At 36.6% G+C, this 27,538-nt stretch overlaps 2 protein-coding genes across 6 annotated transcripts; one reads left to right on the forward strand and one right to left on the reverse strand.

Moving 5' to 3' along the window:
• Positions 1 to 9,167: 9,167 nt before the first annotated feature.
• On the reverse strand, positions 9,168 to 19,810 carry ApepP (Aminopeptidase P). Of its 3 annotated transcripts, none has more exons than XM_019060145.2 (12): positions 19,667 to 19,810; positions 18,494 to 18,626; positions 17,721 to 18,123; positions 16,735 to 16,830; positions 15,590 to 15,783; positions 14,883 to 15,033; positions 13,641 to 13,770; positions 13,242 to 13,391; positions 12,682 to 12,811; positions 12,286 to 12,463; positions 11,263 to 11,438; positions 9,168 to 10,013 (listed from the first exon to the last, which is right to left on the reverse strand). In XM_019060145.2, the coding sequence occupies exons 2-12, from the start codon at positions 18,608 to 18,610 to the stop codon at positions 9,885 to 9,887; spliced, it is 1,854 nt and encodes a 617-aa protein (XP_018915690.2). In that variant the 5' UTR covers positions 18,611 to 18,626; positions 19,667 to 19,810; the 3' UTR covers positions 9,168 to 9,884. The 3 variants fall into 3 exon arrangements, with proteins under 3 accessions (XP_018915690.2, XP_018915689.2, XP_018915688.2); XM_019060144.2 differs by lacking the exon at positions 19,667 to 19,810 and adding an exon at positions 19,345 to 19,489; XM_019060143.2 differs by lacking the exon at positions 19,667 to 19,810 and adding an exon at positions 19,143 to 19,292.
• Positions 19,811 to 19,918: 108 nt separating this feature from the next.
• Hs2st (Heparan sulfate 2-O-sulfotransferase) lies at positions 19,919 to 27,025 on the forward strand. Of its 3 annotated transcripts, none has more exons than XM_019060293.2 (7): positions 19,919 to 20,055; positions 21,011 to 21,216; positions 22,192 to 22,421; positions 23,606 to 23,830; positions 24,461 to 24,558; positions 25,084 to 25,241; positions 26,720 to 27,025. In XM_019060293.2, exons 2-7 carry the CDS (start codon positions 21,096 to 21,098, stop codon positions 26,941 to 26,943), a joined length of 1,056 nt encoding a protein of 351 aa, XP_018915838.1. In that variant the 5' UTR covers positions 19,919 to 20,055; positions 21,011 to 21,095; the 3' UTR covers positions 26,944 to 27,025. The 3 variants fall into 3 exon arrangements, with proteins under 3 accessions (XP_018915838.1, XP_018915840.1, XP_018915837.1); XM_019060295.2 differs by having other exon boundaries at positions 19,923 to 20,065; XM_019060292.2 differs by having other exon boundaries at positions 19,926 to 20,113.
• Positions 27,026 to 27,538: the final 513 nt, after the last annotated feature.

A 27,538-nucleotide genomic window follows, 5' to 3' on the forward strand; every position in this document is an offset into this window, starting at 1 on the left:
TTTTTTCCACTACCAAATCTTTCAATACATCTAATGGGGTATTGCTGACTTTGACCAATAGCCCATCAGTTATCCTGCCTACCAAAAGCACTCCTATCCGTCTTTCAGGGTAAAAAAGAAAAAAAATATTACCTATAGTTAATACTTTCTGAGAATATTATTTTCATAAGTGTCACAGGTTATTTCTGGTCAATTTTAAAAGTTAACAATATTATTTGAACAATACGCATATCGACCGTGAAAGTACGAAATCTCGGTTTGCGGTCTTGTAAATTTTCCACTACATACTACATTTTTAAGAGATGACTTGCATTATTATTGCCCAATATTCCGCGGCTTTTTGTTTGCAGTCTCCAGAGTGTTCCCTGAAAATTTAGTACAAAAATGTCTAAATGCAGGCATTGCAGGCATTGTATGCATGAAATGTTGAAAAAGTCTATAAAATGCAAAACATTGATACTGCGAGTGTTTAAACAGAGATATATAAAGTTTTTCTTGATCTGGGGAAAAATGCAATTTTATTAGCGGGTATATGATTTCAGAGAAAATTACACGCAGAGAACAGTCTTAGTTCCTGCATAAATATGACACATCATTAATTAAATTCATTAGAAATAGCATTGCAAAACATGCAATCATTTTTTGACAGGCTGCGATGTATAAAATTTATTGCAAACAAATCATTTCACTTATACGCGCGAACACCAGCTCATGATTGATGCAACGCATTATTTGCTACAACAACAATTTCCAGAAAACACGTGCGTAAAAATCTCAAGGTTGGACAAAAATGCGCACCAAGACTATAGTCCTTGCTCTTTCCCATAAACAATTTTCAAATTGCAGGTGGAAAACGGCTGAGTCGTAAAAATACAGGAAATTGTTTTCTCCGATACTTATTTCTTAGTTGCACGAGAGAATATGAGTTGGCAAAGAATCGAAGATTGGTTGAGGGGAGGGTATTTCGAGGAAGAATCACTCTTTTAAAGCGCTAGAGAAAGCAATTATTCTTCATTGGAGCATCTGATTGATGCATTTTGTATATACAATATTTTCTCTCTATGAATGGATCTAATAAGACTGTGCAACTTCTTATGTAGGTAAATACCAGTACCTGCATATCGCACAGATATGTAAATGGGAAAATGCAGCCACTTTGAATTAAAGAAAAAAATGATAAAATTAAATTCCTTATTATTTAATTGCTTCATCATTCGCATTACCTAATATTCTGCGGATATTTCTTTAGGGGAGAGCAAGCAAAGTGGAACTTGTCTTTCAATGCGCCTCTGATGATTTATTTGAAGTACATACTTTAGAACCTTCTGTTCCTTTATAATTGAAGTTTTAACGCATCTTTATCAAAAAAAGGTGCAAAAAGCCGAAAACAGTTTTTAAAAAATGCCCAGAAAATTGAACGTGAAAAAAGAGGATACATTCCATTTTGCCCTCCTGAAGTTGGGCAAAGTGGAATCCAAGACACCGCCCTTTGAGATTTTATTAATAATATAATTAAAAGAAGAAAACGATTCAGTTCGATTTTTTTTTTTTAATCGAATCCAGAACAATTAATGATTCATTACTAAACAATTGCAACAATTACTCAACAATTACATTGGATCCATGGATTTATTAATTCAACACTTTTAAATACACACAAGCTCTCACGAGCGCGAAACACATCTGTCGAGTGCCGGCTACTTACTTTAGTTACTTTCGTGATATATTATTGCTTATACATGGCCGGATTTACCTACATGCCGCCCATGGGACGCCTGTATTTTGCCACCCTCTTCTCATGCATTTTGAAACATCAATAAAAACCATCAAGTGAACGTGCCGGAGGGAGAAGGGTGCATAAAACGCGTTCACTCGTGTTAGACACATTTTTTGCGTAAGCCCTGTCATCACTACCAGCAAAAGCTCACGGAACTTCGCGCGAAAGTTCAGTTCCGTAAACCTATCTCTGTGTGGACAAGGCCTTTCATTTGCAAGAAATGAACTAGAAAATTAAGAAAGAACAAACATAAATGTGATTCAATAATTTTAACTTCCGCCGCCGTGCCGCGCTGACCACACTGTGATTGGCGCAATGCGTGAAGTATTCATGTAGTCTTGTAGGCACTGTGCGTTTCACGCCGCAACCGACCGCTGCGCTGTTGACCGTACTGTGTTTGACGCAATGCGTGAAGTATTCATGCAGTCTCGTAGGCGTCAATATGTGTTACATGCCGACCGCCGCGTCGAGGGCTTCTCCTTTTCATCTCAAGTCCTCGTCATCATTTCTCTTGGCGCCGCGCCGCTCTAGGCCAAATTACGTGTTTGGTTTCTCTCTTAACTTAACTAATTAAAGGTGCGCAGTTTTTGTATCACCGAAATACGAAAAAATTAGACATTAATGAACTCTCAGGAAATGAGCGATTTTGTCACCTTTTCTTGTTTGTAATTTTTTTCTGAATCCGATTTTTTGGTACTTGCATTTAAAAAAATTGCAAAATTTGCCGCCCCCTAATTTTGCCGCCATGGGCCGCGGCCCATGTGGCCACCCCTTTAATCCGGCCCTGTGCTTATACTGTTCTTTTTGTATAGGAACACTTTCTAATAGATGAATACCCTCTCTAGTTTCGATTTCAAGCACCATAGGACGGATAGAATTTTTAAAAGAACCATATTCCACTTTAATTGCCCATTCCACTTTGCCCGCGGCTCCACGGGTGCGAAAAAAAATTGCGAAGGACCGATTTTTTACTGACGTGATTTTTCATTGGTTTAGTGGGTATTTCTCGCATGAAACAGTTTCTAAGAGAGAGGCACCCTCTTTATTTCCAATTTCAACCAGCAGAGTCACCACAGAACGGACAGAATTTTTTAAATGGCCAAATTCCACTCTGCCCGACCGTTCCACGTTGCCCGCCTCTCCCCCGACTGTTAAAGAATAGGATGTGTGGAAAAACCCACCCTTTTTTGTTGAGGTCGGTAGTCGCTGTACGGTATTCCAACTTTACGTGCAGTTAATTTTGCCTACATCACAATTGAAGGCGCATCTTCACGGCCAGAGGCGAGCGTCTGCGTCTACAGCTACCGCCGAAAGTAAAATGTTAAATCGAGGTAAAATTGTGAGCTAAATTCTTTGAAAAATTGGGAGGAAAATAGGTATTCATGAATCTTCCAGGAAATTTGCGTTTTATCAAAGGAAATGTGGCAACGCCTGAAGGTTCATACGGCGTTTTTCCATAGCACGGTAGTATTGATGTGAAGTCGCACGGGGTACGTTAATATTCTTAACGTAGAGCGGAGGAATTATGAAAATTTTCAATAAAAAACTTAACTCGGTTTTTCCATCGAGGCATTGATACGCTGCTGAAGAAGATACGTCGGGCTCGGTATATTATTTGGTAATCACCTAGGTATCGCGGTTTCCGGCGTCAGATATTGTTCGTCATTCTTTATGTACTTATTGAAAAACTAAATCAACGAATGATTTAAAAAAATCTCTGTGAATGTCCTGCTTATTTTTTCGAGGAATATTCTGAAAAATTTCAAACTGGAAAGGTAGGTAAAGGTATTTCGTTTCCCTACGGGGAAAAAACAAAAAATTGGAGCGGAAATTTTGAAACGTCAAAATCGAGATTCGGTCTTTTCCAGTGTAGCCACCAACGTATTTTACAAGTTTTACCGTTGATTTTTTTCCATGCGATTCGATCAGTGGCGTGGCGTGCTTTGCGATATATTGAATGATCTGGCATTTAAACCTATGGAAAAGGATCGATAAACAGGGTGTTCGTAGCGAACACCTTAATAATCGATTCTTTACCATAGGTTTAAATTACATATCAATCGATATATCGCAATTCACGCCACGCCAACACCACTGGATTCGATGCTTTGCATCCAGGTTGGGCAGTTGATAGCAGCGTGTGAAAATTAAGGAAAAGCAGCGCTGCGCTTTTGCTCTTTGATCAACGGGACACGATTGTTCGGCAGTCAAGTAGACATCTAATGCTGACCTATTCCTGACGTTGCGCAAATTCCTTCAAATTTCCGGCATCCGTCAAACTGATCCAGCACGAATGATGCAGCGAATTTCCCTGACCAGCGAATAGGTATAGGCAAATTTACAGAGCCTCGAGGACTGTTCAATACTCGCTACCATGCCTGAAAGGAAGTTCTTAGACCAAACCAAGAGAATGCGAGAAGATTATTTCAGTATTGAACTACATGCGGAGATGGCCGCCGATATTTCGCAGTTTCGACGCAGTTCAGTACTGCCGTGCTAAGGAAGAACGCCGTATGACTATGAGCCTTCAGACGTTGCTAAGTTTCCTCCGACAAAAACCGAATTTACTGGGAAAATTGTGAATATTATTTTCCATTTTCAGACAATATTGTACGCGCAATTTAATATAAAATATCTGAAAATTTCGAGTAAAAATATCCATAAATGTTGTCAAAAATACAGGTTTTATTGCGGGAAATTTTGCAACTCTCGAATGTTCATACGGCGTTCTTCCTCAGCACGGCAGAGTACGTCAATGCAAGTAAAAATCGTCATTTGTCACCGGAGACACCGAAAATCAGCAATATCCACGTCGAATTCTTAACTGAAATTTGTAAATCACACGTTTTACCAAATGGTACCAATGTGAAGTCATTTACGTTTTTTGAAGTCACAGTAATTATGCAATTGGTTTCAAAATAAATCATGGAGGACTGAATTCAAAAAGGGCTGTCCTTGCATCAAGCACGTGTCAGCACCAAGGAGAGGGGAGTCCGGGGGTACCCGACGAGAGAATGAAGATCTGAGTCAAACCTGCTGATGTGTAAGCTATCTTGTAAGTTGTAACCAAAGGCTGGGAACGTATGGGGTTTCTTAATTTTAAGTCGTGCAAAAAAAATAAATGCCTACATTTAATACGTGTACTTCGAGGATTTCATTCCTCTGAGTTGAAGCCTAATTTTTTGGAACAAACCTCACCTATTTGATGTCACTCCAACGTAAATTCCTTCGAATAATTGGTGGGGTAACTAAAAGAAAGCGACCGAATCGATGGGTAAAGTCGAAAAATTTGAGTACCTCCGTTTGAAATGTTTAAAAATTGCGTGTGTTTCAGTTCTTTAAAAGAAAACTAACTACAATATTTCCTCAAAATTTTCCGTAAATATTTTTTAATGAGTGATGAAAATTTGAATAAAATTTAAAGTAGAGAAAGCTGTTGCCTCGTTTTATTTTAAAAAGATAGTAGACGAGGGAAAATTACAACGCCGCAATTGGAGATATGCATTTCTCGACTTTGACCATCGAAGTAATCATCTACAAAACGCACACATAGGTATGTGCATTTGAAACTAAAAATGTTTGAGATTTTATGTGTATCAGGTAAAATTTAATGCGTGAAAATTTCAAAGCATACTTTCCAGGATGCGAACTTGTGAAAAACGTTTGCAATGAATCATTTCTAAAGCTCGCAAAAACGCTGGAGGGACGACCTCTCTTTATCAAAATGTAACAACTATACCCAACATTTGAGCATATTTCATCGTAGCTTTTCTCAATTTCACGACAGTGTTGAGCTGAGACATTTCTTGCGTCAAAGATACCATTATGAGATAGGAAAAATCGAGAGATGGCAATAGAACAAGACTTTCGAACTCACACGGCTCTCTCATGCCACTATTCGTGCTTTATGGATGTGCTTGAGGCATCGTCGAAATTGAAGGCGAGATGAGACACTTGGTCTTAACTCCGACTTGGTGCTGCACTTAAGGGCAACTTTTCTCTTTCAAAGCGAGTTTGCTATTATTTTATCAAACTGTATCCATGACACCATCGAACCGAAACACTCGCGTAAAAAATACCGTTCGGCTGGGAAAAATCCTGAGATGACAATAGAACAAAGCTCTCAAACTCACACGGCTCTTGGATACCACTATTCGTGCTTTATGAAAGTGCTTGAAGTATCATCAAAATTGAAGGCGAAATGAGACACCTGGTCTTGATTCCGACTTCGTGCCACGCAGCCACGCTTGGAGACGGCCACATTCTATTAAAACGAGACAACTCTACCCGATATCCGATTCCAGCAAAACTGCGAAATCACGCAGATCACTTTTCAACGTTACAGATTTTTGACGTATTTCGATTTTCCGGAACAAGGCTACCCGAGGCGGACACTTAGTTAAGACATTTGGAGTATTTGAAGGACAGGGCCGACAGGGCACATAAGTGCAGTTTTTCTCAGGCACGGACTGGCGTGAAAAAAGTAAGGCCGCGGCGACGCATCGTGAGGGGCCCCACAGGGATGGGAGGGTGGGGATGGACCCCCCAGGAAAGAGAGGAGGTCCAAGGGGAGGCCGCCCCCCCCCCCGGAAAATTTTTGGATCTTTTATGTCCCGACGGGACTGGGCTTGTCGATTTCCTTTGACATTTTTGTAGTCGTGAATGCATACCTTAGGTGCGCTCCAGCCAGAAGTGTATTCAGCAAATGAGTACTTTTTATAGGAGGATTGAAAACAAACAAATGGTAGGAAATAAAACATAATAATCGGAACTTTGCAAAACGATAATCCGGGTATCGGAACTTGGCTGTTCCGAAAACGCCTTCAAATGCGGCGTGATACCTCACGCATTCCGGAGAGTTCAAATAGTTGTATCATTGCGCCTTAGAAATGCATTGAAATAGCCTTCATACACGCTGGCCTTGTCGATTTCCTTTGACGTTTTAGCAGTCGTGAATGAATAGCTAAAATTCGCTCCAGCCAGAAGTGTATTCAGCAAATGAGTAGTTTTTATAGGAGGATTGAAAACAAACAAATGGTAGGAAATAAAACATAATAATCGGAACTTTGCAAAACGATAATCTGGGTATCGGAACTTGGCTGTTTCGAAAACGCCTTCAAATGCGGCGTGATACCTCACGCATTCCGGAGAGTTCAAATAGTTGTATCATTGCGCCGTAAGAATGCGACGGAAGATCAGAATTGAAATCGCCTTCATGCACGCTGGGCTTGTCGATTTCCTTTGACATTTTTGCAGTCGTGAATGCATAGCTAAAGTGCGTTCCAGCTAGAATTGCATTTTGCAACTGGGTAGTTTTTATAGGAGGATTAAAACAAACGAGTGGTAAGAAATGAAACAAAATAATAGGGACTTTGCTGTTTTGAAAACGCCTTTAATTGCGGCGTTTTTCTATTCCGAGACATACGTGTTTGAAGTTTTGAAATTACATGGATCTTTACGGCGGAGAGAGAGTTCACACTAACATTTGATGCTTAAAAATTGGGATTTGTGAGCTTTTTCACAGAACATTCATTCAGACTAGTTATGTTTGAAATAATTAATATCTTGATTTCTTCAAAAACTGCACTTATACGCCTTTATCCTGCAAACCCCTCATTTGGTGTTATATGCGGTTTTGAGAATAGGGGCCGGATTTAGGGGGTGGCCACATGGGCTGCAGCCCATGACGGCAAATTTAGGGGGCGGCAAATGTTGCGATTTTTTTAAACGTAGGTAAAAAAAATCAGATTCAGAAAAAATTACAAACGAGAAAAGGCGACAAAATCTCTCATTTCCTAAAAGTTAAAGTATAGTAATTTCTAATTTGTTCGTCTTTTGGTGATACAAAAGACAGCGCCATTCATTAGTCTAGTTGAGAGAGAAACCAAACACGCTATTTGGCCTAGAGCGGCGCGGCACAGAGAGCAATGATGACGAGGACTTGACATGGAAAGAAGAAGGCGCCTCGGCGCGCCGCGCCGGTCAACATGAAACACATTTTAGCGCCTACAAGACTCCAAGAATACTTCACGCATTGCATCAAACGTGGTGCGGTCAGCAGCGGTCGGCGGAAATGCATAGCGCCTACAAGACTGCGTGAATACTTCACGCATTGCGTAAAAAACAGTGCGGTCGGTGTGAAACGCATAGCGCTTACAACACTTTGGGGATACTTCACGCATTGCACCAAACACAGTGCGGTTGGCGCCGTGGCGGAAATTAAAATTATTAAACCACATTCATGTTTATTCTTTCATAATTTTTTCGTTCGTTTCTTGTAAATGAAAGGCCTTGTCCACACAGAGATAGGTTTACGGAATTTAACCTGCGCGAAAAGTTCCGTGAACTTTTGCTGGAGTTGACAGGGCTTTCACAAAAAATGTGCCCAATAGGAGTAAACGCGTCTTATGCACCCCTCCCCCTCCGGCATGTTCACTTGATGGTTTGTATCGATGTTTCAAAACGAATGAGAAGTGGGCGGCAAAATACAGGCGGCCCATAGGTGGCAAGTAGGTAAATCCCGCCCTGTTAGAAGTGGTTTTTTTTTCTCGAAGGATTGCTCAACTCCCAAGTAGCATTTCTCAACGGAAAAATCGCTGTGTATTGCGAATTTCTCGTCGATAAAATCGCCAGGATCATCAACATCTGAGCGATTATCTTTGATCTTATCGCGATGAAATTGCCCTTTTATCGCCTGACAATTTATCGCGATATTTTCGAAATAAAAATCGCGACAAATGGCGATTTAATTTCGATTTTATCGACGAAAATTGATCACAATTTTATCTAACCTAAAGTTGCTATGTGTAGCGATTTAATCGCCATGTGTCGCAATTTTTAATGCGATAATATCTCGATATATTGCCACCGATATGATCGCGATAATCAACCGATAAAATCGCTCTTAATTGCGATCACTGCTACTTGGGTATAGAGGGTCCTGAACGAGAATCCAAATTTTTCCCTCTACAAATAATGCCCCCCTCCCCCCCCCCAAAAAAAGTAACCTTAAATCAGAAAAAGGTAAAAATCGACTATTTTTTTGCAGATTTGGCCGATAACTCGGAAACCATTGATATTCTGGGTATGGATGCGGTACTTACTTGATAGGAGATAAAATTGCGGTTATTTTCAATCCAATCCGAAATGCCTTTGCTAAAAAATAACCACATTAAGCTATTCAGAAAAACCGAAATTCTTAAAATTTCGTTTTTCCCCAGGTTTTTTGCTTGAAACTTTTTACAAGCAATTTTAGAAGGTAAGTTTACCTACTCGTCTAAAAGAAAGTTAACTTGAAATGCTACCATATTAAGTATGAACCTTGTCTTTAAGGTGTAACTAGGTGACAAAAAAAAATGAGAGGAAGCAGAATAATGTGAATTAGAAGAAATAATGGAGGAGAAAAAATGCATTATTATTGTGACTGAATAAAAAAAAGTGATCCATGGGTCAGTTTCAATCCTTATCTGACCATGACAAAATGCAAATGATCACAGGCAGTTTTACAAAAATAAATTAGTACTTAATGACAATATAGACAATCTTAATTATTGACTGGGTTTAATGACTGCTTAGCTACAGAAAATAAGTGAAATCTCAAGAGAAAATTGAGAGTTATTGTCTCTGAAAAATGATGGAAATAGTTTCTAGAATGGACTATAAATGTTCATCAGTCATAGATGGATTGAGTTCATCACAACAGTAACATCTACATTTCGGTGACGCTAAATCTTATACTCTATTTAAACATTAAGGAAGGAAACAAACCAGTATTTTCGCTTAAAATTTTAGAGAAAGAACTTTTGTATACGCAAGAAAAATTGCATACATTTTAGAGTGGGGATGTCAATTGGTTTCCTTCCAAAAAATTAAAACAAGAGATAAGATTTTGAAAGACTGTAATGTACATGTGAATGTTTTCCTGAACTCTATCTAAATGTTGTGCGCTAAAAAATCTCTTATTTGATGAAAAAACATGGAGCAATAGAAATTAAAAATAAAAAAATTCCAAATTTGGAAATATTTGTAGTTTGAAGGCATCCTGATGGTTGAGCGTAATGTTGAACTCATGAACAAGTAGTATAGTCCTCTTCTTCTTTACTTACAATCAGTGCGACAGTACAAAGGGCTCTGTTTCCCTGTACAACCACTCCAGAGCAGATTGATGATTCATTTTTTTGAGAAGAGCTCCCACTTTCTCGCGGCAAACAGAGTGATACTCGTTCAGAAATGATACCTATGGCATTGAATAAAAATGGAGCATCAATGACAAGGAGTTGATTCCAATAACACTCAGGTCACTCAGCAAGAAAATGCTGACAGGCAACTTAGCTTTTCTCGATACTAAGAAAAGTACCTATCCAATATACTCATTAGATTTCTTTTAATTTCACCTGGTGCTGATTGTGGTTTGTACAGCTCTACTCCTTCCAACAATTCTCTTATTCTCACTACCTTTTAACAATTCTCTTACTTCCACTACCTTTTAACTCCTTTCTTCTTTATCACCTACATAGGTAACAAGTTTCAGGGGAGGACTGAGACTGAAATAATCTTGAGTATCAACCCTTCAGTGCTTGGACCAGCTTTGAGTCTATCGTTTTTTTTTTGTTTTTTTTTTTTTGGTCTTATGATGGGACAGTCTGAACTGAAATTATCCTAAATATTTACCAGACCATTAGCATTTTCTCCCTTTTTCCCGGTTGCCTGTCTGCCCCTAGAAAGTTTTCATGCATTTTTTTAGAACTTTCTTAAGAAAAAAAATGGTAAAAAAATTAGAATTCATTTATCTGTTTAACTATTGTAGAATTACCATCCAACAGTAATATCTTGCCCAAGACTCATATCAAGACAACGCGTTTGGGACAGGACTGATATTCCACGGAATAATGTTGTAAAGCGAAAAAGAGGTAGCATGAAAGCTCCTGCCTAGTGCTAAGAAAATTGACTTCATTGACTTAAGCAGGAATATTCAGGAATTTGTCCCTGAAGATGAATTTTCTGTTAAATAAAAAGTAACGAGAAAGTAAAAGTTCTCATGTCAGGCAGGAAGAAAGTCACTTGTATCAAGCAGATATCTAGTTCATTCCAGCGATTTTACTTTTGATTCAAGAGAAAATATTCTTGACAGCAAATTCAAGTCACTTTTTTCTCCAAAGAGAGGCAAAATATCCGAATGGTCCCAATCTAATGACTTTTGGCAGTTTGAAGGTACTTCCAAGAAGCCGGTATTTTTCATCTGTTTAATAGTGTCTATTGATTAGCAATTCATTTTTGTGACCGTCCTTTGAAAAGGGACATTAGTCCACAAAACTCAAAACTCAACTTTCGATACCTGAGCGTAAAGAGGTGTTTAACGTGGGTACATTTTGGGTCAAAAAGTTAATTCATTTGTATAAATCAAGATAGAGGAAGGAGGTAGCTCTTCATCTGATCACTGTCTATTATATGATTGGGGCAGATATATTTTAAAAATGAAATTTTACCTCTTGTTGTGTTAACATCTCCGGCACTAGCATTTTGGTCTGGATGGGTACTAGAGTTACTGTGTCAAATTTCAAGAAATCTTTCTTAAACTTGTATTTAGTCTCGTTGGCTGGTACAACTTGGACAATATTTTCTAGACGGATTCCGAATTTGCCATCTTCATAGTACCCAGGTTCTGAAAACGAGAGAGAAGTCAAATTATTTGATGCATCAGCAAAGCCGTTACAAAATAGAAAGAGAAGAGTCTGTACATAAAAGTAAGGTTGAAAGGATCCAAGTGTACAATGGCCCTTGAAAAACAGGGGAAGGGTGGTAAACACCCTTAAAATGGAGATCTAAACACAGAAAAGTTTTCAACGAAGCATAAAAATGTTAAAGATCTGTTCAGTAAGAGAGTAAATCACAATGGGTAAAAATGCATGTTATGCATGTGACCTGTTGAATCAACCATTAGATCTAAAGCTCCTTCTCTTAAAAGGTTTAACATTTTTAAATATGATTAGTTCCCGATTAATGGTTAGTACTTTTATGTCTTAATTCAATGCATTGATATCTTAGATTTCAAGTCTTGGACCTATGTCAAGAGGACAAGCGGAAAAAAAAAACATTAATTACACTAGGTTTGTTTTTTTATCATATTATTAAAGAATTGTGAAAATTTCAAGCAAGAAGTTTCAACTATCAAAATAAATATTTTCAAATAATTATACTTTGACTATTAGAAATGATAGCCAGCATTCAACAGACAACAAAAATTAGATATGTCGTTAACGAGCATGCAGTACATCTTAGTTTCTTCTTTTTTTTTTCAAGAACAAATTTTCTTCCATAAATTGGAGCATAATTTTAAAATTATGTAATTGATGTCCCTTGGTTAACTCAATTTTTCAAGAGCATTGATGGATGATTACAAATGATGAAAGTAAGTTAACTTAATTGCCTTGAGTGCAATCAAGTCCAAAAAAATTCACGAGCACATTTCATTCATTTTTCATTAAAAGTTGTAAATTAAAAATGATTACCATTTGACAAAAAGTTTCCTTCTTCTAAATCAATGGCCTCAGGATACACTTTGAAGTGAATTGAAATAGGTCCTTCATGTACATTTAGAAAGGAGCCGATACCATGGCCAGTTCCATGCAAATAGTCTAAACCGACATCCCATAAAAATTTACGGGCCAATACATCCAAAGAATTACCCTGAAAAAATCATGTAAATTCAATTACAAATACTAACAAGCTGAATTAAGCTGATTCCCTGATTGCTTGGTATTGAAATCCGGGAAAAATATAAATTACTTTTCACAGAAAAACTTCAGTGATTCACATTAAATTAATTTCACAATTATTTCCGATTTACTTAAGAATTGCAATGCACAGTGGCTGAGTCGCCAAATTTCAGTCTAAAATTGGCTTACCTTGAGTTTAACTGGGAACGAAGTAGTTCCTAAAAACGTTTGACCTTTGAAAACTCTAGTGAAACATTCTTTTTCATAATCAGTTGGCTTTCCAAAATGAAGTGTCCTGGTAACATCAGTTGTTCCATCTCTGAAAATTAAGCATGATAAAGCCAAAGAAATGAATAGAACTTTAAGTAGCAACATAGAACTTTAAGAGCAGGTGGGAGCAGAGTTTCAATAAATGTGAAAGTCTGTGGTTGGGCTGCAGTAAACTGAATCTTGTACAAACTTCAACTGTAACTTATTAGATCTTTAAGAAGCTCTTGTAAAGGTAATTTACTAAAGAATTAATTGAATTATGAATTTGATATATTTCCATGAGAGTTACTCTAAACTACTTTTGAAAATTTTTCAAGTTAGAGGGTAAAGTAGATAACATTACAACTCAGATTCAAAATCGATTATACCTTTGAAGGGGCGAAAACGAACTGAGACAAAAAAGTAAGTTAGAAAGAAAACGAGGAAAGTACAGATTGTTGCATTATTAAAACACTTAGGTTAAATAAAATAGCATCTACCTGAATTGAGCTCCCGAGTCGCATAGATACAGTTCTTCAGTGGTAATTGGTCTATCAGTTTCAGGGGTAGGACTATAATGAATGATTGCACCATGAGGCCCAGACGATGAGATGGTAGAAAAACTGAGATCGACAAAGTCCTCATGCTCTCTGAGAAGAATTAAAAATAATTTCACACTCAATACATAGTTAGACAAGAAGTTTTACACAAATTTCAGTGGGGAGGGAAAAATTTCTCAGGTTTCTAAACATTAGTTCTCTGATCGATCAGTACGTATGAATCAATAATGGTTTAGGATTCTCCCTAGGTTGTTAATGGACACAAAAGGTATTCAAATTGAACCAACCATACAGGACAGCTCACTTGTATGTGCATGAAAAGATTGAGAAACTTAATACCTTCTGAACTCCTCCAACTTGGTTGCACCAGATATTTCTGTAACCTTATTTCCTTTTTTGAGCTCTTTCTCCAACCAATCAAAATAACAGCAAAGAGCTGCTGCATCCTTGATGTGAGCATTAATTAATCCTGAAAAGAAAAAGTTCAGTTGAAATACTGTGGAAAAACGATACACTTAGTGATTGGAATTTTATACAACTTTTATAGACTTCAAGACCGACTGCTCTTTTTAACGTTAATTATATGTCATGGTAACAAAACTTGTAAAAAGGGTATCGGTAAGGGTCGTTTTTAGACCCATCCTAGCTGAATTTCCTTGACTCTACAATTTATTGCTCATTGAGGGTCTATATTTTATGGAGTGTATTATGATTTAGTTACTTCTGGTCTCTTCTGGGATTGAGTACTGGCCTAAACATGGGCCTAAAAGCCGATTTTGAGCCAGGCATTCAACCACGAACCGGCAATACCCACATTTTTTGCCAAAATCGGTCCTCAGACCCATGAGTAGGCCAGTGATAGACCCGAGAAGAGACCGAAAATGACCAAATCATGACGCATTCCATAAGGAATAAGCAATACAACAAACCATGAGGAACAATATAGACCTTCGATGGACACAAAATCGTAGAGTTGAGGAAATTCAGGGTGGGCTAAAAAATTACCCTTGAAGATAGGTGCCCCTTCTTAGAGGACTTCCTATGGTTTCAACTAAGGGAAATACGAAAAAAATTCTATCACTCAGCAGATAACTGCTATGCAGTCATTACATGAAAAGTATGACCAAACAAATACTTCAGATCTAATAATAATAACTCCATGTTTCAGTAAGTGAAAATGCACCCACACTTAAATTGCATCGGCGGAAGTAATTAAAAATAGAGACTAAATTACAGTGTCATAATGAGATATTTTGACTGATCCACTCTGGAAAAACAAAAAACCTCAATGGATCTGTAATCATGAGCACTACAATCTAAAAATATGATGTCTCCATGAAGCAAATACAGAGGGTAGGAGAGAGGCAACCACCTTGAGATTTAATCGTGCCACAGAAATATACATTGGCCATCACCGATGAGGGTGAGACCACAGAGGTGCATACAAACTGCTTCACACTTTACATGATCCAACTTTGCAACGGCCTTAATTAGACCTGCAGTTGCTCCTCAGACATGGAAATGCGCATTTCTCCACGTGTCTCCATCTTGTGTATTTTTTCTACATATGTAAACTCTCACCATTGACTTCAACCGGATTTTTCTTAGCTTTCATAACTTGGACAGGAGTGATTGTGCTTATTTTAGATTTTTCTGGCACCAAATTATTCAAAGCATAATTTGAAAGAGCTTGGCTGATCCATATTTTTGTGTCGTTTAATGATGAGACAATCTGAAAGGGTAAAATAAATAATGGACATTATTAAAAACATGGGCACTTGGGGAGATAGAGTTAAAAGAAAATAATAAGAAAGCTTCAATTAAAAAATTTAGTGATTGAGAAAACTGCCTTTTATCAAAACAAACAGAATTAAGAAGTGACTTCATTACATAATAGCCCCTTTCAGACTGTAGATTAAAATGTATTTGATCAAAAAACACCTGTCATCATGAAACAGAAAAATAAGCCTTAAGCCTTCATCAATGATTCAGCATTACACTTATCAAAGGGACTTGAGAAAACCTTTGTCGGAATAGATATTGCTGAAAACTAAAAAAATAGGCATAGATTCTCAAAGAAAGTTACTGATTATATTCTTCTCTCAATGAGGGTTGTTCAAAAAAATATGAACTTCCTTTCAGTACTAATAATCGCCTATTACAAGCATACTTCTTTGAATCTGATGTTGAGCCTAGAAGAAAAAACCACAGTTCTGTACATTTGATATTATCAGCTTGCTATCAAGGAGTTCAAATGGGACTTATGAAATCAAAGATTAGGCACTTACATCTGATAAGAAGGAATAAATTTTATCATATGGATGGATTTCTACACTCAATTTTTCTTCAGCAAAATGTTTGACAATCTGTTCTGTAACTTTTGCTTCATCAATGAATAGAAGAACTTTATCGAGACTAATAATTGCGTAAGAAAAAAATACTGGATTGTATGAGATATCACAGCCACGTAAGTTGAAAAGGTCTGAAAAAGAGGAAAAACATGATTGATTGCGGAGATTTATTACGGAAACAGAAACCTCACTTTAATAAAAAATAAAATTCACAAATGATCCTGGTCCTTCTGTTACAAAACCAAACTCAGGTCTGCATCTGATGTTGTTGAAATAAATTTTTAAATGCTCATCAGACCATTAGAGTTGACAAATAGGGATGGTGGTCAGATTGGAAACCTCACCTCCAAGAGTTTAAGTGCTGTTAAATCTACATACCTAACATGGAAACTCAAGAATTCTGACAGAACAACAACTCGAAACTTGAACTCTGATTAAATCTCCTTACCTAACATTGTAATTCTCTGCAGTAAGACTAACAAAAAAAAAAAATTCAAAAATTTAAAGGCACTATCTTTCCTCATCACAATAATAATTAAGGCCACTCGACATTTTATTCTGTCACATCCTGCAAGATCTCCAATCAATTACAGACTTCCTACAGAGAAAAGATACAAAGCAAGTATTAATAATTACACACAAGCCCCGAATTCCAAAACTGAAGACTATTTTCCTTTTTTGCTTCAACTTCGGATCCTTGAAAATTTTCCCTTTCCCCGCATTTCTAGGGTCTTTCTATATTTTGATGCTCTCGCCTGGCGTGTGATTGGGCATTATCAGCACCCCTGATCTTGTTGAAATTTATAGCAATAACACTCGCACCTCATTTATTACGCAGTTATATTCAATACTTTGGAAAAAAATAGCTAAAAATGGCACAAATGACCAGTTTTTTAAAACAGTTGGGGCTGACAAAGAAAAGGAAATAAAATAACAAATATTTATCAAGAGCTGAAAAAATCCTGATGATACGATAATCAGAGTTAAAAGTAAAAAAGACTAAGACATTATTTTAGCCAATTAATCAAGGATAATGAAACAAATTGCTAACAGAATTATACCGGTAAAAACGTCTTACTCACATGCTATTTCATCTAGCTGGGTCAGAACTAATACTGAAGCTTTTTTTTCCTCAAGTTTTTCTCGAACCTCCTTAACTTTCTCTGCACTGGTTTTACCTAATTAAAAAGAAGGGAGCAGACATATAAATTAACTGTAGTTACATTCTAGTATAGAAGAGAGTAGAGCAGATCATGATATGATGTTTTTGACCCTAAAACAGTCTTTTTTGCTGCAGGTGCTATGACGAGTTTTCACCTCAAGGTACATTTTTCTTTGCAGCATTACAAATAGTACAATGTTGAACAATGCCACACTCTTCATAACTTTCACAATTTCAGAATTAAATTGATGAATTTTGACATTCAGACCAGGGCCAGATTAACCTATTTGCCGCCCATGGGCCACCTGTATTTTGCCCCCCCCCCCCCTCCCCTATCATCCTTTTTAAAACATCAATAAGAACCAATAAATAGTCGTGCCGGAGGGGAGGAAGGGGTGGGCGCATAAGACTTGTTTAGCTGTGTTGAGGCCTGGATACAAGCTCAAAATTTTTTTTTTATTATTCATATGTTGAAAAAATTGCAAAATTTGCTGCCATGGGCCGCGGCCTATGTGGCCCCCCCTTAATCCGGCCCTGGACTTGTTGTTGATTTTCTTTGAGAACTTATTTTCCCTGCCCCTTGAGATGCAAACATTTTTAAAGCAATTGCTTGCGCAGACATCTTGGCAGCTTTGAAAATTTTCGAGCTTCGGCAAAATTTCTGATCAAGTTTAAAAGTCAAATTCAATCCGTATTAATAATTGGACTTTATTTTGTAATTTGGAACTATAAATTATAGCCCGGTTTAAAAATAATGTAAGTGCCATTAGTTTCTTCATGCACATAAGTGTTTTTCCAGAAGGGCCAGAATTTATAGTTTCAAATTGCAAAATGTGAGTAGTCCAATTGTGAGATAAAAAATGGGGAAAAGAAGAGCAGGATTAAGAAATGAAAAAAGAAACGTACCAGTAAATTTCAAAGGATGAGGTGTAACAGCGCCAGACTGGGAGGGTTTGTTTGTCCAAATCTTATCAACCAGATTAGTTGAAACGGCACTGAAGAAAATTTTGTTGCTTTCGAGTTTGGTTTTTATTAAGTTCCACTCATTGTAAGAATGTAGCCAGGGATCAAATCCAACATGATGGCCTGGAGATATATTCTTGGATAACCAATCTTCCAAAGTTGGCGTGCTTGGAAGACCACTTTTCATTAAAGTCCAGTTGTTATCCAATTCCTGTTCTGCTTGCACATGATAGCGTGCATCAGTCCAGAGGAGAGCTTCATTTTCTGTAACAACGGCTGTTCCAGCAGAACCAGTAAACCCACTAATGAACTCTCTTCGTTTATCTTGATCAGCCAAATATTCGCTCTGAAAATAATCAAAAAAAGAAAAAGAATTTGATTGTTCTGGACCATACAAAATTTCATTGTAATGTTGAAAATTTCACTTGAAAATTTACTCATTTACTTAAGAGCTGTTGCAAATTTTCTCTAGAAATTTTTTTTTTTTTGTTTTCCTCATAATTTGATGAGAATTCCATGCACTTTTCGATACCAAACATGCTCCATGAACAATTTGAAAGCGTCTTTTTTTTTTTTTTTTTTTTTTTTTTTTTTTTAAATAGTAGTATTGACTAGGTTGAATATGATGGGCTTCATGGTCCTTGATGAGCAATGATATAATACAACCTAATTTATCGAAGTCAAAAACCTTGCAAATGCACAATGTGTATAAATACCTGATGAGCATCGGATGATGGTATGACATAGGCAGCCAACGTTTCATTGAAATACTGGTTGTTTCTCATAAGTTCTCGTAGACTTTTCAAGAGAGTCCCTGTGTTCCGAGCAGGCATTGTGTAGTTTGATTTTCTGCAATAAAAAGTCATTTTTTAAAAGGCGGATTTATTCTTTCTTCCTCATCTCTCACTGTATGCAAATGAGCGAGTCACAGAATTCAAAAGAGTTTACAATTGAGAAATAAAACTGAGACTTTCATAACTTTTGAATGCCTGAAAAATAATTAGCTGGAATTAAGAGCTCTTAAATTTTTAGCTAAAGACCGGCCACCGTTTTCATGAAACTTTTTCTTCTATTATCTAACTTGATAAGTAAACTATGCAACTATGAATACATCTTTGAGAGCTATGTTGAAGGTGTAAAGAGATTTGATTTTCCTGACCTTAAAAGGCAAGGCGGAAAAGACATTATTAAAAAATTGAGGTACCTAAAAATTTGTAAAGTTGCATTGCACTTTAGCATTTATATGCAAGTAAGTTAAAGAGCAAGTATATTTTAGATGATAATTAGCAATAAGCAGCAGTCTCTTGTCTTACAGCATGCAGGCGTGCATGCTGTATAAATTATACCTAGTAAGTACATACTCACAGTGAACAATGATTTGAAACAACTGCCTTTGTCATGTTAGACCCGACTACTAATATTAAACATAGATGGGGTAAAAAGGAGATCATATTGAGACTAGAGCAAGATTGTTGCAAATAGAATCCTCAGTTTCGCTACAACATGAAATTTGAAAATTGACTATAAAGAAGTGAGCATTATTAAAAAATTGAAGTAGGAAAAATACTTTATTTCAGAGAGCAGGTTTCAAGCCTTGCAAAGTCTATCCATCACTGCTGCTCAGTTTGCTGAGAAAATCAATTAGCAATAAAATTCTGAGCTCAACGCAAGGAGATCTGTTCTTACGACTGAATGATAATGGCTATGTAAAGCTAATTTCACAGAGAGCACTTGAAACATAAGTGATTAATAAGTAAAAAGGAATTGCATTGCATGATAGGGATAAAATTACACTCCACAATTGTACGGTGATAGCGAAAACAGAACTTGAGTTGAGGCAGAACAGAAGTTATTTTGTGAATTTGTGGCAGAAAAGAAAGTGGAATTACCTTCAAATACCAAGGAAAAAAATAGAAGGTTGCGTGGTGCTGATGGCTGATGCTGAGATACCACAATTGACTGACAATTGACTGACTCGAGAATAGGTAATAAACCAATAACATGAAATTAGGTTATCAGTGATAAAAACTTGTTTTGTTATCATTTAAAAACAATTTTAATTTTTTATCACGTTTGACAACTACGCATCTGCAACATTCAACAGTAGTGAACCGGTTTCTTGTTTACATTAATTTCGCTGATCGCTATCATTTGCTTTTTGCTTCAATTCGTCCAAATTCTCCAAATTGTTTTACAATTACAGTGTTTTTTACAATAAGTATAAATTTTAGTCAATAAGAGAGGGTTCCTGGCACCAGTAATTGTGGATAAGCTGTCGGTGAGCTCATGTATGCTATTTGAATCATGTACAGTATGCGTTTCGTACCATGAATTAAGTAAGTAGATACCAATCAAAAGGTAAAACTTACAAAATTTGTCTATGAATTCTTCCAGCCACCAATCCTTGAATTGTTGGGAAAGGAATATTTACTGACATTACTCTTAGAATGCGACAAAAGATCTGTTATTCTCATTTTGTCCCACGAACCTATGCATCATTAAAGATGGCCCTGAGGGGATCTTGTCTCTTTCTGAAAGCCAGTCAAATAATTTGGCCAGCACTTGCGTCAGATAAGTTTGCAGTTATTTACTTTCTGTTTGTAAGCAACTGCGTTGCCGTCGCTCATTCGCCATAGAGGACTGAGTGTGGGCAACTATGCCAAGTTGTGTGAAAGCATAAGTCCCTTCTACCGCGCTTGACAGTTAAAAGTAAATAACTGCCATCCTATCTGATGCAAGTTCCATGTATCTACCAGTTTTCACTCTGGGAACTTGCATCAAACTCGTTAGCAGTTGTTTACTCTCTGTTTACTATCAACTGGCGTGATGCTGTTTAAAAGGATCTAAGGATTGACTGAAAGCACCACTGCTGTTGTGCTTAGGTATTTGGATCGTTTGACCTGGGAAGTGATAATGTGAATGTAGAAAATGTCAGTCAAAAATGAACCATGTTTCCAACTTAAGTATAAGTTGCAAGTTCTAGAGCGAGAGCTTCAATGCTGTGTCTAATTTTTTAGTTGTGTCAAATCTCTTTGCTTCTAATAGGTAAAGCCATTGATCTAGGTGGATTTTGATCATCTATGAAGTAGAGGCACCCTTCTGATCATCCTGAGCTGTAACTTTCTGGAATCCTTGAATATTTTTTTCACCCCTTAAAAGAGACTCAAAACGGATTTATAAAACTCCTATAAAGTAATTTTATGATGACTCCTCTGTATTTTTTTCCTGCACAGTTACTCCAACCAGTCGTCCACTGATGGGACGCACCACAGGTTACTTTGAAATGTCGAGGATTAAAGGCAAAGTGGAGTTTTAAGTATGCTCATAAGGAATCTAGTACCGAATCCCATTTGGATTTTAGCTTGGCTGATCTTGGGCCTTTATATTTTTATTTTAATTGACAAAGTAAAGCATCTAGAAAATTCTGAAACATCATTCGGTAAGTACTTGTCTTCTTTTACTCTTAATTATCAGTAGAATTGCAAATGCTGAACAATGGCTAAATACATCTAAATTTTTTCCTCGTTTATGCCTACATTTTTTAGTATTAATGTATCAATAGTGAAGATTGTGAAACATGTATCTCGATTCTTGAATTTCAAAATCTCCACTCTTTGCTGCAGATCTTTTCAAGAAAAACCAGTGAAGATCAAGTATGGTTCAAAATTTTTGTAGAATGCTTTGTATAGACTGAAAAAAAGTCTGCAAAAATTTTTAGAACTAGTGTTTGTCGGTTTATTGCCTTTGTAAAAATAAAATATGACAAGAAATTTTTAACTTCACAAAACTTCATTTGTGTTTTGCAACTTTCATCATTGATTTTTGCCTATCTAATCCTTCACTGAACAAAATCTAATTGAATGAAACTTTTTCATGAAGATGTCAGTCTGTTGGAAATCACTTCGTATATAATATCCCTATTTAAGTGGATAACTCAGCAAATTTCTCAGGAAATAATGAAGATTTTACTTCTCACAGTCTACTCTACTTTGAAAAATTTTCTCGGTAGAAATATATCTGTACCTATAGTATCTGTGCAAAAATGAATTGTTTAAGGATATTTTGAAATGTTTCAACAAGTGTATGCTGTTAGGAAAAACTTCAGCTCAATTCTAAAAAAAAAAGTTAATTATATTTTAATGCACAATCCAAACTGCAAGTAATCTTTTAATTAAGACAGACTCCTTGATAAAAGTGCTTTTTCCCCTCATCTCCTCTTTTTCTCGTTTTGCATCAGAGTTTTTTCAATTTTAACTCCATTGGAGCCAACCAATGTTATTCTTTTGCAGTTAGATGAAGAACAATCAGTAACTAAAAATAGTTGCCACTTTCAAGCATAGTGTTTTATATACTATATTTATTTGTAATGGGCATACAGTCAACTAATCAAGAATCTTTTGTATTTGGCTTATAGAATCACAACTCAAATATGCTGGAAATTTTGAAAACAAAGGCCTAAAAGTAGACGTAAGGAATCCAGTTTTGAGCACCGATGATGATGTACTAGTCATTTACAATCGAATTCCAAAAACTGGCTCAACTAGTTTCATCAATGTTGCCTATGATCTATGTTACCGAAACAAATTCAATGTTCTTCATCTGAACATAACTGGCAATGCTCATGTGATGTCTCTGGCAGATCAGGTAAGCCTCATTCTGGTTTTGAGTTTGAATCAGTGAATGTTTCCAGATAATTTAAGTTTCAAGAGTTCTGTAGCTGCGCATCCAAATCCTCACTTTTGGGCCTAGTATATAAAAAAAACCTCAAATTTTTATGGATCTTATCGCACAAACATATGTTGGGCCTGTGATGGTTTCAGTGCTGGATTTTGCCTTCTCTGCCCTCCTGAAAGCATCAGGAAAATTCGTGGAATACACAATGGACTTACAAAATGTATGAATTCTATGGTCTAACATCAACATAGCTTTTAGTCATACAATTATAAACAGAAAATGATAATATTTACTCAAAAAAAGATAGCAGGTTTCATTTCTCTAAAAGAATCACAATGTCTGCTTCTAATGGATTTGTTGCCGGCAAAAGATGCAGCAAATTGAATATACTTTTTATTGGTAATATCATTCCAAAATCTTATTCAGCATATGAGAAATGTCTAAAATCCATGTCTCATCCCTCAATTTGTGAACCTTGTACGATACTTTTCCGAATTTACTGCGCCTGCAGACACTTTTGTCTGAGCCATCAACCGCCATCAACCAAGTTTGCCCTGACGGAGAAGGAAGAAAACCAAAGTTAAAGAAACAAATAACCTTATGAAATTTTTCTTTTATATATTTTCTATCGTTTTCTAAGGTTTGTTTTTTCTTACTTCTTTGTGTCGCATAAAAATGCTTTGAATCAATTGAAATAGTACACAAGAATTTATAATAGTTGGCTGTGATTCAAAACTTTAGAAAGGCTGTTTGTCTACAGCACGGAAATTCAGAATGAGGCCTAAGAATGAAAAGACAAAACATGACATCAACGCCAACAAAGTTTTTTGATTTGTCAGGTTAAGTTTTCTTACAATTTTCTCAGGTCAAAAATGAAATAAATAAACTACTTCTTTTGTGGGTCAAACTTGATTGAAGGCAACTAAAAAAAACTGCCCACAGGTATGGTAAATTTGAAAAAAAAAAAAAAAAAAAAAAAAGAAGCAATACAGGCTACGCTAATTGTGCTTTAAAGAGTGAATCTCAGGCCTATCTAATGTGACTGTTTTGAGATTTTACCTGTAAAGATTCCATTTAGTCCAGTATCTCTTGTGTGCAATGGAGCTCGTGCTTTGTAATTTTTGCCTAACTCAATTTATCTTTGTCATTTGCAGGTCCGTTTTGTGAGGAACGTGACAAAGTGGAATGCTAAAAAACCAGCTATCTATCATGGACATGTTGGTTTCATTAATTTCCAAAGACTGGGTACCTCTCAGATACCAATTTACATAAACTTACTACGGAAACCGCTAGATCGCTTGGTCTCATATTATTATTTCCTTCGACATGGAGATGATTTTCGACCTCATCTGATAAGGAGGAAGCATGGTGATACAATGGTTTGTTTACTTGATTCTTTCATCAATAGCCTCTAGGGAAAAAGGATTAATTAATGTTTCCTTGTTTTTTTTGTATACCCTCTATATCTTTTCCTTTTTAACTGTTTATTGTTCCTGAAAGTGCAAATATTGCAATGAACAGCACAATAATCCAATAATTATTAATTTATAAGATAAAAAAAGACACCAATATCAATAGAGGAATTAACTTTTTAGTTTGTACACTAAGCTTTATCCAGATACAGTGTCATCTGAATTGCAGATTATCTAGATTGATTTGGCAAGTTAGTCTTAGGGTGTCTACAGAAATCGAAAAACGGGGGGTTGTCAGATATTGTCAGCAGGTTAGGGAAATGAAGAAATTTCACAAAAAAGATTTGAGATTTGATAAATCTTGAAACTTGAATTCTGAAAAAACATCAGCGCTGTTCACAGAATCAAACTGACTCCCAGTTTGGCTTGGGATTCAAGCTGAGTTACATTCTGGATATTGGAATTATGTTCAATAAGGAATTGAGGAGCTCTCTATAAAAAGGGCGCATGTCAAAAAATCTAGTTTGGGAAAAATGTGTTTGAAGTTAGGTATTTAAGTAAAATATTGTTTTCATAATAGTAAGAATTTTGTTTCAGACTTTTGACGAATGTGTTGAAAGACAAAAACCTGACTGTGATTTCAACAATATGTGGTTACAAGTACCTTTTTTGTGCGGACAAGCTGCTGAATGCTGGTAATAATATTTGTTCATCTGTTAAAAAAAATTTCATTTCGCAAGTGTCTTTATTGCTTTATTGCCAATATTCTTAAAAATTGAGTCGAAAATGAGCAATGAAGTATTTAATTTAGCTGTATTGAATACATGAATAACTCAGAGAAGTGTAAATATCATTTAGTCTGTTCATCTTAAATGGAGAGTCAGACAAGGAAGTAAGCATCTTGCAATTGTGTCTGTCTTCCGTTACCCTGAAGTAGACCCCCATAGTCTTAATCAATGAAGTTTATAAAAGCTCATTTCCATTATCAACAACTTCCTTCTTGTCTTTTTTTCTTTTCTGTTACCAGTTTTGCTCGCAAAAGCATTTAATTTATGATACTGAATTAGTAGCTGTAAAAATGTTTCAACTAGGATAGCCCAAGTATACTTTTAGCGGAAATCTATTTGGCAGTATTTGTATGAACAAGAATCTTCAAGAATAATTCTGTTATCATAAATATGTACAAGTGTCCCTAATTTATCGTGTGAATTTGACATCAGGGTTCCAGGGAGCATGTGGGCATTAGAGCAAGCCAAGCGCAATCTTGCTGAGCACTATTTAGTGGTTGGTGTCATGGAGGAGTTGACTGACTTCATTTCAATTTTGGAAACTGCTCTTCCTAGGTTTTTCCGTGGTGCTACCTCTCATTTTTTATCTAGTAAGTCACTTTTCCCCGCTTCTTTGATAAGTTACAATATTTGCCCTAGACAAGGTCTGAATTGAAGGTTATCCAGTATGTTTTCTCTTCAAAATTTCACAAGGAAAACAAAGGACACAATGGGAACTCCCAAACAAGATAGAGAGTTTATTGAATGGCCAAATACAAATGACGCCACTTGTTTAGTTAAACTTCCATTTGATCTGTGGTAAAATATTCCTTATTATTACTTGATTCAGAAGTTGATTTTTAAACTTTCCGCCGTGTGAAGTGTTTCCCACGCAAAATTTTGAAGGGAACACATGCAACTTTACTCTCTAGTTCACACCTTGGCCCATTATGTGAATCATCCCTTGTAATACCGATGATGAAACTGCAAAAATGTGTATCTCAGTCGCAGTGTTTCAAAATCTCAGCCCCTATTTTATTTTTTAAAAGGATACTGAGTCAACTACATATACTGAAATGCGGATACTGAGTCTAAGTATCTCGGTGTTTGGCTCGATCAGGATGGAAGGATGGATCTGGCGATTAAGGACAGGATCATCCAGGAGAGAAGAGCCATTGTGATGCTATACAGGGTGCTCTGAAATCAGAGCATTTCAAAGGCAAACAAGCACCGGATAAATGTTGCCATTGTGAAAAGTATCCTGCTCTATGGTAATAAAGTGTGGCCTTTGACAAAGCGAACGCAAGATATGTTGAGGGCAACTGAAACGGATTTTTGGTGGTGATCTGCCAGCATCTGGAGACGGGACTGTGTCCGTAATGAAAAATTTTGCCAGGTGATGAAGGAAAAGTGATATCGTGCACGCCGTCATGTCCAAGCAGTTAGTGTGGTATGAACATGTGCAAAGAATGTCGGGAGAGAGGTTGCCCAATTAAGTTTTAGATTGGGTACCCCTTGGGAAAAGGCAACAGGGAGGTCCCATGAAGGGATGATAGCAGGTCATTGACAAAGGTGTTGCGTTGTCAGTTGCGTGATGACCTCTGAGAAGATAGGCACATGTGGTGTTTGGGTGTCGCAGAACGCCAGAGTGCGTTGCAGGACCGACTTTTGTTGTATACTGAGTCAACATCATGGATTGAAATTTTCACTAAATATTCTTCACATCGAGAAGAAAAATCGGGAAAGTTTTCAAGGAATGACGTTTGGTAGTTTTTCATGTCGAGGATGAAGTGTGACAGGAAATCAGCAATGCCGCAAATGAAGGTACGCATTTCTGCAGTTTCACCATGTGCTTCATGTCTGCAGTGCTAAAATTAACTTATTCCCTGATGAATGTGTAATAGCGTAAATTGGATCAATTGTACCTCTCTATCAAATGAGGAAACGAAGTGAGCAACACTATTCTATTCAAGTTTTCTCTACCTTGAGAACAGTCATTCAGGAGAAAAGTAAAACCCATTGCATGTGTAATTAATTAATTTCTGCTATCAAGTACGTGAATCAAGTTTTGAATGGTTTTTTGTTACAGGTAAAAAAGCTCATCTCCGAAAAACTATGAAGAAGTTAGATCCCTCAGAGGAAACAATCAAACGAGTGGAAAGCTCTTCAATATGGCAGTTAGAGAATGAATTATATCAATTTGCCTTACAGCAGTTCCATTTCCTGAAGAAAAGGATGAACATGAACAGTGATAATATTTTATCTGATAGAGGTAAGCAATTCATGTTTGAAAAAATCAAACCGAAGAGTTGATTGTTAAAACTAAGAGTACGAATTCGAAACTGAAATTCAAGTTATTGAAAATGTTTGGCAAATATTTAAATTTCCCCCAAAATTTTTTTTTTGGACCCCCCCCTCCTTGTAAATCTCTCATCTTGTGTCCAAAGTCATAAAAAAAAACAGGAACAAATTGAGGGGGAGGGGGAGTGCAGAATCTTCCAGAACCTCTGACTGAACTGAACCCCTCATTTTGATGATTCTTTTGAGTGAAGGTCTCGATTTTTCTCATTTCCTTTTTTTGATGAATGGCAATGTAAAACTTAATGTAAAAGTTCCATAATTTTCTTTAGGGAAGAAAATTTGCTTTTTGCCCTTTCAGTTTCGGCCAAGCTCCCTGATCTTTTATGGGATCAGAGCATTGGTGTGAACTAACAGCACCTATTGCAAGGATAGTGTTGCACACCCAAATCAAATAATATACAAGGAGCTCACTAAATACTCGATAAAAACGTTGACTTTACCTAGCTACTTCATTCTAGCTTTGTACTCTCCAGTAGCTTTCCCTGCTTTCCATTTCCTCTCTTAATTTTGGATTTTCCACTTCTTCTTTTCACCACTTATTTTCCTT

This window comes from Bemisia tabaci, chromosome 1, assembly GCF_918797505.1.
Source record: "Bemisia tabaci chromosome 1, PGI_BMITA_v3".
In the NCBI taxonomy this organism is placed as follows: Eukaryota; Metazoa; Arthropoda; class Insecta; order Hemiptera; family Aleyrodidae; genus Bemisia; species Bemisia tabaci.